Raw genomic sequence first — 15,649 nt, 5'->3', positions numbered from 1 at the left:
CGACGGGGCTCAAATTGCCCAAAAAACAACCATGCAGAGCAGATATTGTTGCAGCTAGTGGAAGTCCATTAGCCAGACTGCCTCTTCCAATTTTTATGTAAGCTCACGTACGTGTGTGCGTTCGTGTGTGCGCGCGCGCAATGAGTATGCGTGTATCAATCATCACCGCCTTGGGAGGATTATGCGAGCAAGGTGAAGCTCAGGCAAAATTTTAAGAAGGCGTAGGGGCGGCGCATATTCGCTAAGAAGGCTCATTATCCCCAAAAAATAAATAAAATATAGCATTATTACGAGGCCAGCGTGGCGTCTAATGATACTAACGCTCCACCGGCAAATGGAAGGAGGAATGTGAGGATGTCGTCAAAGGAATTCTTGAGTCACTGACAACAGTCTGGCTTGTCCGCCTTCACTTGACAACATGAGGTTGACGATGTCGTGGCATATCGAAACCGAACAAGATTTTTGTACAACAACTACACGTGTCAGTAGAAAAAAGCAAGTCGCAAAGTACAAGTCATGGCTCGACCGTGAAATGTTTTTGCGGCCCGAAAATCTTGTTTTCAGTCAAGCTGAATTGATGTCACGGTGACTTTGTCGCTGTTCTGAAAGAGCCGTATGACAATGCCGACTTTTAAAATGGCGAAGCCTTGACCGAGTGACATTCTGGTCCAAGATTTATTGTCCTCCCTTTTACTCGCAACTGGGAAATGGTGATCACTGAAGAGCGATCTTCTACCGCCGATTCCCGAGGGTCTGCTCTCTCGTGACTCGGCAGCATTTGCGCTTGCGGCCGTGCGGAAGATAACAAAGCCTCTACAGAGCGACATTCAAATGACGGTTTCTCACGCCGTTGTCGGTGAAGTGCACCCTTTGCTCGCAACGGAAATTGGGATCGAACTGCCGTCTTTTGCGGCTGATTCCTTCGGGTTAGCGGCGTGAAGATGTGTAGACGCACAAATGTTAAGGTTAACTCCTGCCTTGGCGGAGATCTGCGCCGAGACTGGGTGACATTCTCGACGATGCAGTTTCTTGCAGCACTTCTGCGAAAACATTTTATCCATCGTCGGAAAAGGTGATTGACAGCTGTCTTTTCCAGTTGAGTCCTTAGGATCTCAATTTATTAGACTCGGCGGGATGAAGACGCGTGGATGATAAATGGGGACTGAAGAGCAGTCTCATTCCCGAGGCTCTGCGCTCCCGTGACTCGGCAATATTAGCACATCGTCTGTTGTGATAACTCGCTTTTGTCATCTCTGAAGGTGCGAACGGCAATTCCGCTCGTCGCCAGGGGGAGTTTCGGAAAGCGACAGGCGCATACTGGCACACGATACGACCGCTTCATCATAGCGACGCTGTCCTGACCTTCAGTAAAGCTCGGGGGCCGTGCCGCAAATGTTTATCCCCCTCCGGGGGCCCCGCTGAAAACTGAGGACCACGCCCTTCTTGTCACTGGCAAAGATCTCGAGAAGACAAGTGAGCGAAAGCAGAAGCGATTAAGAAGCCGCGGTGGGGTAGCGGGGCGACGGTGGCGCCGCCGACCAGACGGACGCGGCTCTGAAATAAACGGAGCAAATGTGCCAGCAGCCGACGGAGTCGTGTTGAATGCTAATGGTGGCGCGGGTGTCATTGCGCAGGCCTGAAAACCTCGGGCACGCTTGGACGAGCGCGTGCGCCCGCGCGCACACCATTTGCATGTATGTGTGTGTGTGTGTGTGTGTGTGTTCTCAGCTCTCGGTGGTGCGAGTAACCCACTCCTCTGTTTTGTAAGCAAACCTCTCTCTGGGTTATTAATAGCACACTGCAGGGGCTGCTAAACACCAAGGTAACGTGGAGTAACTTCGTTTGGATGAATCGTGGGTAGGTAGAGCGGCGAAGTCACACTGGTACTACTGACCGTTTCAAGATCAAACTCTCACATAACGGCATGAGACAAATGAAACCTGAAAAAAAAACGTGTCTTGGCTTTTGAGCTGCAAGTATTTTTTATATATTATTATTATTTTCTTTTGAACACGCAAGCCAGGTTGACAATTTTCAAGCATAATATTCAGACGCAACATCTGATTATTGTTACTGCACTTTTTACCCACAAATGATTTCCTTCATGCGCCCGATTGGCTAAGAGATCTGATGCGTTTCGACTTTTCCATCGCAGACTTTGCTGGTGATTTTTACGTGAGATTGTTTCGAATCGGGATCACAGCTGCCCTGCCAGTACACACCTCGTGCAAACATCTGTAGACTACTAGTGTCGAATCCCTATTTGTTTATTTTTAAACTGCATTTTTCCTGCAGATTTTTTTTTTAATCCCACAATTTGTTTGTTTCTATTAGACAACGATCAGATGCTAACAGAGTCCTGACACTTGACAGAGGTGTTTACCAGTTTTAGATGCAGTTAGTGTGCGTACGGATGTTTTTGGCCAAAGTGACAAAGTAATTGAGTCGTGTGTGATATGATACTTAACTCATTCACTCCCAAAGACGTTTTTAAACGTCTTTTCAGACTTGGTCCTGAATTGGCTGGTACTGAATGAGTTGAGAAAAAAACAAAAAAACTTTTCTTTGCCACAAGATGAAAATTCACATTCACAGTATTATGGACCACGGCTGCCCTCAAATATTCCTGATGACTATAACTGGGCCTTTACCCAAGTTTCTGAATGGCTAAAAGGTCGGGTTTGACTTTGGCTTGCTCTGATTTACACATACAATTTCTTTAGAGGATTCAAAAAAAAAAAAAAAAAAAAGTGCCAAAGCGGACACAACAACACAGCTCTATTCAACAACAACTTGGGACGCGAATGCCTTCCTGAACTGCTCGTCATCAGCAAGCCGGGAGTCGATGCCAACCGGCGGAGGCAGGCGATGACGTCTGGCTGCTGTTATTGAGACATTTTGTTCCGTTCGCTCAACAGCAGCTCGTCTGGCCCCCCTGGGGAGATGGGAGCGGGGCGAGCAGCCCGCAACAACGCAGCCATCGGAAGTGGGCATCCTCAGCCCCCACCTTCCAACACCCCCCCACAAAAAACTCTGACGCCCCAGCTTCCCACCTGACAACTTTAAGCTATTTATGCAAGCATATGGTACATAGTCTGCTGCTATGCTGGGAAAAGTGCATCATTAGCCGCCCACAGCTTGTACTTAGACACACGCGCGCACACACACTCACACGCACACTCAAAAGACAATTGAATCACCCACGCTAACGCATGAACACACCAAACAAAATAAATAGATAAAGACTTGATCACGCCGCTTGATTCACAGCTCCTCCTCAAGCCTACGTTAGTGTCATTAGCGCGCCGTCGACAAGTGCATCAAATCACTTCCCGTCAGCCCAGCGTCACATGACCCGCGCCGGCGACCCTGACAACGTGCAAACAGGAGACGAGGGCGCGGCGGTCGCTCACCATTCTCAACGGGAGCAGTCCCGCATTCCTGCGAGCAGGAAGTCCTTCCGGAGTGGGCGAGAAAAAGTAAAGCGAGGGGGTCCTCTTATCTCGGGGGGGGCGAGGGGGGACGGGATGGGGTGTGAGTGAAATCTCAGGTTGTCGGCGCCGATGCTGCTGCACTTGAGTAAGCGATACGGCGGCGATGGGAGGAGTGTGAGGAAGAGGAAGAGGAAGAAGGTGGTTGTGTCTCGGCGGAGGGGTGGGGGCGGTGATGGTGCCGCTTGGTGGGAGGGTACCACAAAAGGTGACACCCCAGTCTACCGGGTAACCTTCACCCTCCCGGAAAATTAAGGAGCGATGCGGCAGCTTGAAGGAAGCGCAGCGCCTCGGTCCGCCAACCGCCACATCCGTCGCCTTTCGCGCCGTTATATGCGGAGCCCAGGTCCTACCGATGGATGAATGGTGCAGTGCTGCTGTTGTCATGGCAACCAGCGAGCAGAAAAAGGAGGGGGAGGAAAAAGGGTGGGAATGGAGAGCAGGGAAGAAAATGGCATAATCCTCCCCCCCGCCGCCCCCCCCCCCCCCCCCAAAGAAAGCAGAGACGAGGGTGGGAGGAGAGCGTTGTTATTAAAAGACACGCGGTTTTGCAGCTTGACGGACACGCGGGATCAGAAAGGGGAAGATTTTGTTGTGTTATTAATGAAAAGCCGCAGCGAGCGGCTCCCCGTTGGCTTCTGCGTGTCCTTGTTTTACCCTTGAAAGTGCAGCCATCTTTTGAGGCCATTAAGCACCAAAATCAGCACTTTTTAAATCATCTCCGTCGGTCACGCCTATTTCCCCAAAGAGAGTTTTTCCACTCTGACCGACGAGGCTCATAAATGTCGGTCAGCCTCGCCGACGTACAGTCCAGCCGTGACTACACACGTTTATTAACGGACGCCTTTGTCGTTTATCTCGGCGGTGTCACACGACAGCGTGTTGTCATTGTCATCGACATGCAGCGTGAAGCTGGCGAGAGGCGGCTGACGCTTTCGTCACCCAACAGGCTGTGTGTGCGTGACAAATTTGAAATAATCCACAGAATCGCCTCTTATAAAACATCCGCTGGCGGGGGGGGGGGGGGGGGGGGTAATCTTGGAATACGGAATGATAAATTCTGACCTTTCGGACCCACGTTGTTCGGATTTGCTGTCGCATGGGGGACCGTCAAAGGCTACGCCCACTTTGACTAAAATCCGTCGCAATTTATCACGGGCTGTTTATCTGTCTGGCATCGCTGATTCAGATTTGGGCTTGCTTTTGGCTCGAGTCAGTTCAAGTAAAGAGGCTTTGGGATTGGACACACACAAAAAAAAAAGCCCTGCTTTTAAAGCAAATGGCTGATTAGCTGTTCGTTTTCAGTCATGGGACCCTGAGACTTTTTTTGTCCTTTTGATAAGACGTCCAAATTTCAATTTGATCAATAGACTCGGTGGTGTTTTTTTGGGGCAACTTTGAGACTGGACAAAGTATTCACTTTCATCCCAAAAATCGGATTTCACATTTATTTAAGGCAACGGGGTCCTGAAGACTTTTTCATGAATTTTGTTGTTACAGACAAGCCCAACAAATTTCACGTTGCTTGATCAAGCTCGTGGCTGTGAATACCCCCCCCCCCCCAATGACTGCGACTTTGTGAGGAAAAAAAAGCTGCTTTATTTAAAGTAAACCGATTTCCTCTTCATTTTAGGGAATATGGTCTTGAGACTTCATGCATCTTATCGTAGTTGACCAATTCCACCAAATTTTACTTTGATGTCTGAAGATGGTTGCGTTTATCTTGAGGGTTCGATTGAGCCTTTTTAGTGCATTTGTTGAGATAGACCAAATTTTACATTGATCGATGTAGCTTGTGGCAAGGACTTTTTTCCTCAATGACAGTTTGGGGATTGGACCAAATAGTTGTTTTCAACATAATGGCTGAATGATTTCAGCGTCTGCATCCTCAAAATTTACACTGGCGTCCTCTGACGACCAACCGATCCCATTTCACGTTGCTTAGTGAAGCTAGTGGCATGGGCATATTTCTTTGTTTTTAGACAGCAGCTTGAATCGAACATCTTGCCGGCTCTACTAATAACGTAGAAATAATTACCGTGAAATGTATCTATTGCCAGTCCTTGATGGACCACTTCATCAATAAATCAAATCGATCCATCACTACCCGTCAGTTGTCCGAGCAGGAACCAACGAGACATCAGCGATTATCGCCGCACTCTTATAATGAGCCATTGTGTTGCACACTAAAAATAGCCAACGTGGGGGGGGGGATCTGTGCAAAGCCGGTGAGAACATATGATGTCACAAAGTGGGCGCACACAGAAAGCACAAACAAGCTAGAATCAGCTAAAGGGCTTTAGCGTCTAGATGTTGCATTGGCAGCTGAAATCTGAGAAGCTCTGGATCCCATCTGGTGATCTGACTACACATTCGGGTATTCGAGTCTATTATGAAAGGTAGAGCCTGACCACCAATGGCAAAAACCATGAAGACTTGATGTTCTTATAAATACCATGCAAAAAAATAAATAACGTCGCTTTTATTTTATTTTTTTTATTTTTCTCGCCCCGATTGAAGAAGCTAGGGTTTCCAAAAATAACGGGATAAGGTATGGAATCTACCTGCAAGAAATGACCACTTTAATTTTCCTCCAGTTCACTGTACCACGTAGGCTACTTTTTTTTTCTCCTTTTTTCTTAAATCATAACAATCCTAAAATTCATCCACAACACGAACGAAGAGGGTGAACTGCGGCCTTTTGACGTCAGAGCACTCATGCGCACACAAGCATTTGCCGCCGTCACGCCGTGCGGGACGCGGCGCTGAGTTGGATTAATTAAAGGGTGACAAAGCCCGGAGTGACGGAATGAAACGTGTGCTGCCGTATTGGTGAGGAGAGCAACGAAAGACGAATGAAGCTCAAGCCGAGTCCACGTTTTCTTCATTTCCAAAAGACGGAAGGTGACCCGATAGTTTTGTCGGATGCACTCTCCACACAACTTTGATCAGTTCTACAGATTTGTTGGATTTTTGCTAAAACGTACTAAGCATTAAAAAAAAAAAAAAAGAAGCTACAAATAAACAAAAATGCACTCCCCGCTTGTTGGCAACAAACAGATGACACATCAAAGGCGATAAACTTTTGCAAAGCTAAAAATACAAAGCGCAGAAACTCCATGAGAGAAGGCGACGTCGCACCTCTTTAATTGGACAACTGGACTACAAAAACACATCCACACTTCTCCGGCTGATCAAAGAGCCCCCAAATTAAGCTTCATCTGCCGGGAAATTTGCAACCAAACACAGGCCTGAGCTGCTCCCCTCATCATAAATCTTCATCCACGATGAGAAAATAAATAGTCCTAAAATGAACCCTGATCACCCTCCTGTTGTGCTTGAGGAGCAATGTGAGCTGCTGATGTTTAATCGCTGTCATTAAAAAAAAATAAAATAAAAAAAGGCCTTATAAATAAGATGATATAAATTGTGCACCTCACATAATTTTTATGATGCTGTGCACCATGATGCACGTTTGCCTGGACCGTTATGCAAGAAGTGTATTCCAGTGGGCCACCGCTATTTGCTCGAGAGTCAAACTGACAAAGAAAAAAAAATATTAAACAAAGAAAAAAAAAAAGATTAAAAATAAAATAAAATGTATGTATATGTATGGTATATAATTTAAGAGGTGCCAATTTTCTTTTACACTGATTTGTCAAATATATTTTTTGCAGTTCTGGCTACAGAGGATAAGCAGAAAAAAAAAGTAAGTCAACAAAGTACAAAGATGAAAAAAAAAAAGAATTGCAATATACGGTACATTGAAACTAAAGTTTTGGGTTTTTTTTAAAACAATTTCCAAAAGTGATGACATAAAACTGCTCATATTTTTCTTTTTTTTATTTTTCTTTTTCTTTTTTTTTGGAGGTCCGTTTGAGCCATCAGCCATAGTATAACAGGAGGGTTAAATCACAGCATTTGCCCGATAAGTGGAAATCAGAAACGGTTAATGTGTGTTTTGAGTCAAAGCTTCCATGTTCTGGTGCGCCCTAGTGGCCAACTATGGAATAACACCTTTTAAAAAACACGTCAAATCTGATTGCAATCACCGACATCTCCCGCAGCTTCCTCAATGGGGAAAAAAATGCCGAGCCGTGCTCCGCCATCTCACCTGTGAGCTTCTTGACGGCCTGCAGCCGGACTCCGAGTGCCTGGTGGCCGAGCAGCGGCGACGAGGGCAGCGAGCGCGACACGCCCTCCATGATGCGAATATGCTGGACGCCCTCGGCCATGGAGAGCGGCGGAGGCGGCGGTAACGCGCTGTAGTAGTCGGGCTCGAAGGCGCAGTCGCCGTCTAAGCTGCCACCTGCGAGACGGGAGAGGCACAACTGGTTTATTCCATTTGTGGAAACAAAACAAAATGCGGGATCTGAACTTGGAAAGTGGGGGCAGTTGATGAAAAGTCAAACATGAAACAAGTCATGTAAAAAAAAAAAAAAAAAAAAAAAAAAAAAAAAGAAATCGCACTTTTTACCAGACCTTCACCAAAAATTAGCCTGGATAAAAGTTTCATGCAATTGTGCTAATAAACAAATGCAATAAACGGAGGTGCTCACGATAAATGCCTTTGGGCCTTCCAAAACGTAATCATTGGAAGTACTTCGATTCGTATTCATGAGGACGCAACCTTGTTTGACCACAGAGTGAACAAACACTCACACACACAGGCGCAAACCCCCACTTTTATAGAACTGTAAGACTAAAAAAAATAAATAAAACTGCAACCACGGCAGGCATTTTATATTAAAAAAAAAAGATTGATTCAACTGATGTCTATAAAATTGCAGTGCATCAGTTTATTACGTTTTATGGTCGAGTAGCTCGAGTTTATGTGAGGTTAACTACACTATAATTTAACCGAAAGATGCAAATTTGGTCCGCGCTGGACTAAAATAAAGTCAAATCAAAATATATATCAAACGTAACACAACGTCTAATTATAGCTTTGTTGTTTTCAGGACACATGATGAATGAACAATCCAATACTGATAGACGGGTGGCGTTCGAGTAATATATGGATGTTAAAATGTCTACCGAAGGACTTTCGCATGCGACTTCTAATGTGATCGTTATAGACTGCTAATGCAAGTCGAAATTAGGGGGGGGGGAAAGTATTTTAGTCTATGATGTGATGCCATAATGACATGCTACGGACGCTTTGTGACTCCAAACAAACGCCCACACCGGTCGACATGTTCCGAACATGCACAAGGATGGGAAGTGAAAAAACCCCCCCCAAAAAAGAGGGTGTGGGGGGTGAGGTACTGTAATTACGGAAAACATTTCCTCCCGGCTGCTGATAAACTCTCCAGTACACCTACTTCAAAGGCAAATTACAAGATCAACATTCTCTCATGCGGCACCATTATCTTCAATATTGTGTGTGTGTGTGTGTGTGTGTATGTATACATATATATATATATATATATATATATACATACATTTTATTTTCAATCTTTTTATATATATATATATATATATATATATATACATACACACACACACACACACACACACACTCATTAATATCTGCAGTATGCCTACTTCAAGAGCAAATGAGAAATCTATGAACCTTATGATCTTCAGTACTTGAGATTTTTGCGATAAATTCCATTTGATTGACATGTTTTTTTGCTCCATATAACACACACGTCTATTTTTGTTGCTTCATAAACGTTTACAGCATTCCGAATGGAAAGGCACATGGCGATAATATGACATTTGTTGGTTAATTTCTTCTGTTAAGATTTTGAGGACTTCATTGAGACAAATGAGAAGAAAATCATGATTTTTCCGTGTCAATATCATCGTCAGTAGGCGCAAGTATTCGGGCGATACATCTTATATACATGTACCGGTCTATATTTTTCGGTGCATGGGGTGCTCTTGTACTATTATTGCTGTGAAGAAACACCAACAGAATGCCAGCTTCAGAAAGTAGTCATCAGGATTTGGGCTATAAACTTTATTGAGAATGTTTTTTTGTTTTTTTTTTGCTCTCTACAATGCTGCTGAAACGTCTCCTGTACTGATACAACTTAATTTTTTTCCCCCTCCATCAAGGGAAATGATGCTGAATAATTGTTACTGACTGTTCATATTCACTTCTCGTGTAACTAGAAGTAAAGACTTGGTATCTAAAGTCAATTGACACAAATCTTTTGAACGATGCAATTTAATACTATTGAATGTAATATCCATTGACCGAGTGCTTTCAAAGGTGTGCTTACCTTGGCCAAAGTGGCTCAGGTGAGGGTCTAAACAGGGCGAGCGGGGGTCTGCCAGGTCCTCGCTCCCGCCATCTGTGAAGGACGAGCACAGAGAATAGGACAGCGAGTGAGCGCGGTGCTGCCGGCGCGATACCGGCGCGACATCGCGGCCTAGCAGCGGTCGAGTCGCGCACTCGTCCCCGACCATCCACAAGTGGGACCTGAGGACCCCCGACAGGCTGCTCACGCACAGGCCCTCCACGCCCTTCCTGCCGGGGCCCAAGCGGCCCCCGATGGTGGCGAAGGTGGAGCGTGCCGCCACGCTCCACTTTCTCCTCCTCCTCCTCCTGCCCGCCATCTTAAGTTTGATATCACGAGAGAAACAGAGGGCGACTCCCAGCTCTGATCCGCATACAGTTCCGTATGTGAGGATCAATGACGCCCCGAGGGAGCACGCAGCCGGAATTAACCACAGTAGATGGAGCTGCAAAGAGGAGGGCGGAGGGAGTGTGGCTAGTCTCATCCCGGGGTTGTTTGTTGTGATGAAGCGCAATCATCCCAAATTAAATCGTAGCAAGCAAGCAGACGCGGATCGACCAAAATTGCTTTTGTGGTGGCTTGCTGCCGAGTTCATCATTCTCATGCCGCGCAGGCCGATAGAAACAAAAATGGTGTATGTTGACAGAAAGAAATGAATCCAATAAGCAACGCTGCAAGGGTTACTTTGCAAATTGAAGTGCCATCTGCTGGTTTTAGTGAGGTAAGAATAACGCGGGAGTATTTTCAGTGGGGTACGTTTGAGATCTGGAGCAGCATATCCGGCGGCAGCTTTGGCTTATATCAACTTCTGCATGGCCAACATCAGTGTACAGAAGCATCCGTGATTTATTGCATCCCAACAAAAAGCCTTGCCCGGCTCGGAAACAGAACAGGGCGTTATTAAGATTAAGTGACAAAGGGTTTAGAGCCAACTTCAGAAGGAACAGAGAGGGAAAAAAAAAAAATGCATTCCAGACAAGGATCGCAGCAACGAATCCAGGCAAGGTCAAAGACTTAATGAACTCTAAACATAGTAGACCGCAGTCCCTGACGACATCTCCAGACAGGTGCTGAAGGCCTGGAGTCTTTAACCGGTCAGTAGGTCAGGCCATTGTCCTCTCCTCTCCCATCACCACATGCCTTGCCCTTGGATTGGAAACTCACATATTTGTTTGCAGGATCAACAGATCCAGGTCCAGCCTGAAAACAAAGATGGCCGCTAAGCACAGTATTTTGCCTCTCTGGTGGAAAGATCAAGTTGGATCGATGGACCGATTCAAGCAGCCCGAGGGAGGCGAGAGGAACACGTGGGAACTGGGCCAGCATGAGATTGCTACCAACGCGCTGGGCTCCAAAGGAAAAAAATACACTGCAACTATTCTGTCAAGAAGTTACATGAATGCTGGCATATTGTAAATACAGCTGTCTGAAAACTAGCTAAACTCTCCACACTTTGCTTTTTAGCCACAGGTAAATACAAAATTATGAACATAGTTAAGTATTGCTGTAAAACAACATATACACAGTAAAAGACACATTATTATTATTATTATTATGACCATCTCATATTGAACAATTTTGAGGTCATTTGCTTGCAATGAAAAATGTTTGCTGGATTTGCTTCTAGGGCTAACAAACAATTAGCGGTAAATAAAGTCAGCTCTTATGATAACTTCATGTTTAAAAAGAGATGAGACAAATCCCATAAAGTGCCCCCCCCCTCTACCCCCCACGTCCAAATACTGTCAGGCTGGAGAATCGCGTCTTTGTCGCATATATATCGGATAGAGAGAAAGCGGCCATTCTTTTGCCGCAGATCGCTCTGTTTGTTTCGTAATTACAATGAGATGTTGTGGCACGCAGAACAAGTGGCCTCTTTCAGGGGGGGGAGATAAAGAAGGAGGACGTGAACCTCTGACTGAGCGAGGACAGAGATGTGTCTGCATGCCAGCGCAGGACACAAGAAAAAAAAAAAAAACGTGGCGGCCTCTCCAGAAGAACACAAGACAAGTCAGAGTGACACAATCTGCCCTGTGTGCGCCTCCTACGCCGCCGACATAACAACACACTCGAGTCTGCTGGATTTTCTTTGCAGCGGTGACGGCATGGCCATGCGTTGGGACTATTTCACATGGGGACAAAAGATTCATTTTGGAGATGCTGGAATGATGTGTGAAAGCATGAAATGCTTTTAGCGGTTTGGAAAAAAATGTTTTGTATTTTTGTATTTATTTCTAATTTTAGTTTTTTCCCTTCAAATTAGTTTTTTTAATCTAAAAAAAATGCAAAATGGTAATGTCACAAAAGGTGTAATATTTTATTTTTTTATCTAAATTTTTAATAACGTGTTTATGACTTTTTTTAATGTTTAGGCAAATTTGTATTTCTTATGCAACATCTGTTGATCATTAACAGTGTATTTTTAGATAATACTTTTTGCTTTAATATCTTGTATTTTATTGTATACTATATATATTTTGTACATACCATATTTTGTGTGTACTATTTATTTTGTATGTATTTTATATAATAGTTCAAAAAAATTATTAAATAATTGTGTAATTTTTGGAGAGTATTCTTATATATTTGTGTTATATGTTTGTTGAATAGTTAATTTTACTGTCTAGTTTCTGTAATGTTTTCACATCAGATATTTTTGTCATTAATATTTCATTTATTTCAAAAAATAATTTAATGCAATAATGTGTATAATTATCGAATCACATTTTAAAAATATTTTCATGTGACATGTTTCATTTTTTATCAAACATACATTGAATTATAAATTGTGTTGGAGATGTTAGATTTGACGTGTTATGGGGCAAAAAAAGAAAAACCTCCCACACGGCCATGGGAGGCTGAGGGAGGCTGTGTCGCAAGTGGGTGGTCTTGATTTTGAAAAGAAAATCATAAAAATAAAAAAAAATGAATAGACGCTGGCGAGGCTTCTAGCACATCACTGTGTTGTTACATCATAGGCGGCAAAAATAGACACGCGGAAGGAAACGCAAGCGCGAGGAGAAAAAAAAACAAAACACAAAGACGGATGCTTTTGGTCACTTTTCTTTCAGGGTTGCTGCGACATCGAGGACTTAATATGGGGCACTACTGTGCTCCAGTGGTTAGCATGTCTGCCTCAGAGTTCTGCGTTTCGAGGTTTGATTTTCGGCGTGGGCCTTCCCGAGCTTAAATGTTCTCCCCGACTGGAGAGTCCGTGTAGACAATCGGCTTTTATATCGTTTACAAGATGCTCAAGCTTTTCTCGCTTTGTGTCATTTTGAGTCATGATAGGGATTCTTCCCTTGCTCAGAAATAGAAAATTGTACAGTTACGCCATTATTTGCATGATATAAATGTGAGCCATTTACCTAAAATTACCTGCTGTCGTTTTATGCTGTGCTCTGTAATCGATAAAACGCAGATTGCGCAATCATTCTCTTTTTGTGCTTTGAGTCATTGCTACTCCTTGGTCCAAATGAAAAATGGTACAGTCCTGTCTTCCAATGTCATGCTCAGCAGAATTATTCCATTTTCTCTTTGAATAAGATAAGATAAGATATCCTTTATTTGTCCCACACTGGACAAATGAATCAAAAAATGAATCATGACTAGATCCATTTTTTGCATGCCCAGGATCGAAAATGGCACTGTTCAATCACCTCACTTGATTCTCCGTGAACCAGGAAGTAGAAATATTTCCATTATAATTTTCCAATTTCTCTGCTTGCCGCTCGAGGTGATAATTTGACTTGTATTCCGAGCCCTGAATCAAAAATGGTAGAGTCCCGCCTTCTTACATCATTATCTGTGAACAATGAAGTACAAACATGAAGTTCAAACGAAACCACATTTATGTCACAATTTCTTTTTTGGCATTTGAGACATGAGTTGGTTTGTTGTCCCCTCCTTCCCAAAATAAAAAAATGGTACAGTCCATCAACTCATTGTTTTGCCACAATTTCTCTTTTTGTCAAATCAGTGATTATTGGAATTGCTCCACCCCTGCCTAGAATCCAAACTGGTACAGTCCCATCTTTAGGTGTTCTATGAACCAATAAGTAGAAATGATTCGATATTTTTCCAGGATTTCTCTCTTTGACATCATGATTGGTTTTCTCCCTGCAACCTCCTACCAGAATCTGAAATGGCACAGTCGCATCATCTCCTGCCCGCTCTGAAATGAAGCTCTCGAGACAACGCGAAAGGAAAGCAGCGAGTGATGATGACGGCGATCTTAAGTGGATGACGATGGGGGCGTAGAGGCGAGAGTGGGGTTTGACAAATAAGGAAAAGAGAGGGAGTCGGATGGGATGAGAGCGGAAGAAAAAGGAGATGCGGAGGAGGAGGAAGATGAATGGAGATGCAAACGTAACAAGAAGGCTAAGTTGCAGTTTATGAGGGCAAAAGGCAGACTTGAGAGGGGAGGGCGGATGTGGCCGAGACTCATTAGCCTGATCTCCTGCTCCTTTTGTTCTCCGCAAATGCCTGAGTGGGCGGGTGGGGAAACGTGACAAAAACAGACTGCTAGCGCTATCGTTACGACCGTGTTTATTGTTTGCGCTCATCTCAGATGCCAAAAGATGGTAGCAAGGCACTCATTTTGTTAAAATTAAACTTTTCAACTCAATTCGACATGGTTCCTTGTCAAAATGAAGGGGTTCTATTCACTTCAACATAGTTCATTGGCACCGAGATGCCACAAGATGAGATGGATCGATCCGATGATGTGATCGGAAATAGGAGCCCATCACGTCAGTTTTTAGTTGACTGGCAATGGCTGAAAAATATTGATTTTTTTTTTAATTTTTAAAGTCAGTTTTTAAATTAGCTAAATTAAAATAACTAAACTAAAAAAGGAGGGAATTGAAATTCAGCATTAAAACTTATAGTGTCACTCCACCATGCTATCAAAATGACCTTTTCTACATTTGTTAGATTACAACTAAAATGAAATAAATACAATTTAAATTCAGTATTAATACTTATATAGCATAATTGTCCAATAACTAACATGTATCTCCAATTTGTTTTTTTTCTTTTATAAGAAAAATAACCAAAGTACAATTTTGTGGGTTTGTAAAAATAAAGAAAACAAATAACCTTTTTTGCGTTCTACTTAGATAAAATGGTTTTATATACAGTATATATATAAGAAAATTCGCATTAATATGTAGATTTTTTTGGGGGGGTCACGAATTTTGAAGACATATTTTGGACAGCCACATCATGATGCATTAAGAGGCAAATAGCAACATTTCCTATTGCGAATAGTCACATACCCCACCAGCATGAAGGTGTGGCACGACAGTCAATATGATTAAGACAGACAGACAGGAAGCAGATGATCTTATTAAGAAAATAAAATCAAGTCAAAAAACCCTTTCACATTAAGGTGCCCCTCACGAGTTGATCTGCCAATAAATCCTGACAAATGCGCAACAGATGAGGGCTTAATCCATCTGTCTGTCCATCCATCCATCCATCCGTTCATTCATCCATCCATTCACCCTGACAACCAGATCCGTGCGGCTCACCTTTGTCAGACGAGCGCCTCGTCGCCCCCAGCCATGAAAATCCTGCACCATATCGAGGCGAGATCCTGACACAAAAGGAGCAGAGGCCGGCGGAGAACCGAGGCGGAATAACGGATGGAGCGAGAGAGAGAGAGAGAGAGAGAGAGAGAGAGAGAGAGAGAGAGAGAGAGAGAGAGAGAGGACAAAAGATAAAGGGAGGAGAAGGAGGACGGACCAGACAAGCCTGGAGAGGAGAGAATGTGAGCGGCGAGTGAGGGAGCGCCAGGTGTCAGGACGCATCCACTCAGCGAGTCGCGCTTCAGCTCACACGCACAAACACACGCAGACGGAAACAAGCTCGCACCCCCTCCTCGCCCTCTACCTCCTCCTCCTC

General features: G+C 44.0%; 1 protein-coding gene across 9 annotated transcripts in view; it reads right to left on the bottom strand.

Moving 5' to 3' along the window:
• tanc2b (tetratricopeptide repeat, ankyrin repeat and coiled-coil containing 2b) overlaps window positions 1–15,649 on the bottom strand; it is a 71,755-nt gene that overhangs the window by 37,725 nt on the left and 18,381 nt on the right. For 6 of the 9 annotated variants that reach the window (XM_086138979.1, XM_086138981.1, XM_086138980.1 and 3 more), the window contains exons 3-4: window positions 9,725–9,796; window positions 7,606–7,800 (exon numbers count right to left, since the gene is read on the bottom strand). In XM_086138979.1, coding sequence (XP_085995105.1) covers window positions 7,606–7,800; window positions 9,725–9,796 — 267 coding nt within the window. Of the gene's footprint in view, window positions 1–3,413; window positions 3,812–7,605; window positions 7,801–9,724; window positions 9,797–15,276; window positions 15,450–15,649 lie in introns of those variants that run through there. The other 3 variants (XM_086138988.1, XM_086138989.1, XM_086138986.1) reach the window with 2 other exon arrangements.

This window comes from Hippocampus guttulatus, chromosome 19 (assembly GCF_054856545.1).
Source record: "Hippocampus guttulatus isolate MCC_2025c chromosome 19, RoL_Hgut_1.0, whole genome shotgun sequence".
NCBI classification, from domain to species: Eukaryota; Metazoa; Chordata; class Actinopteri; order Syngnathiformes; family Syngnathidae; genus Hippocampus; species Hippocampus guttulatus.
Note: the sequence above shows the minus strand (reverse complement) of the source record. Positions and strands in the feature narration are given on the sequence as shown.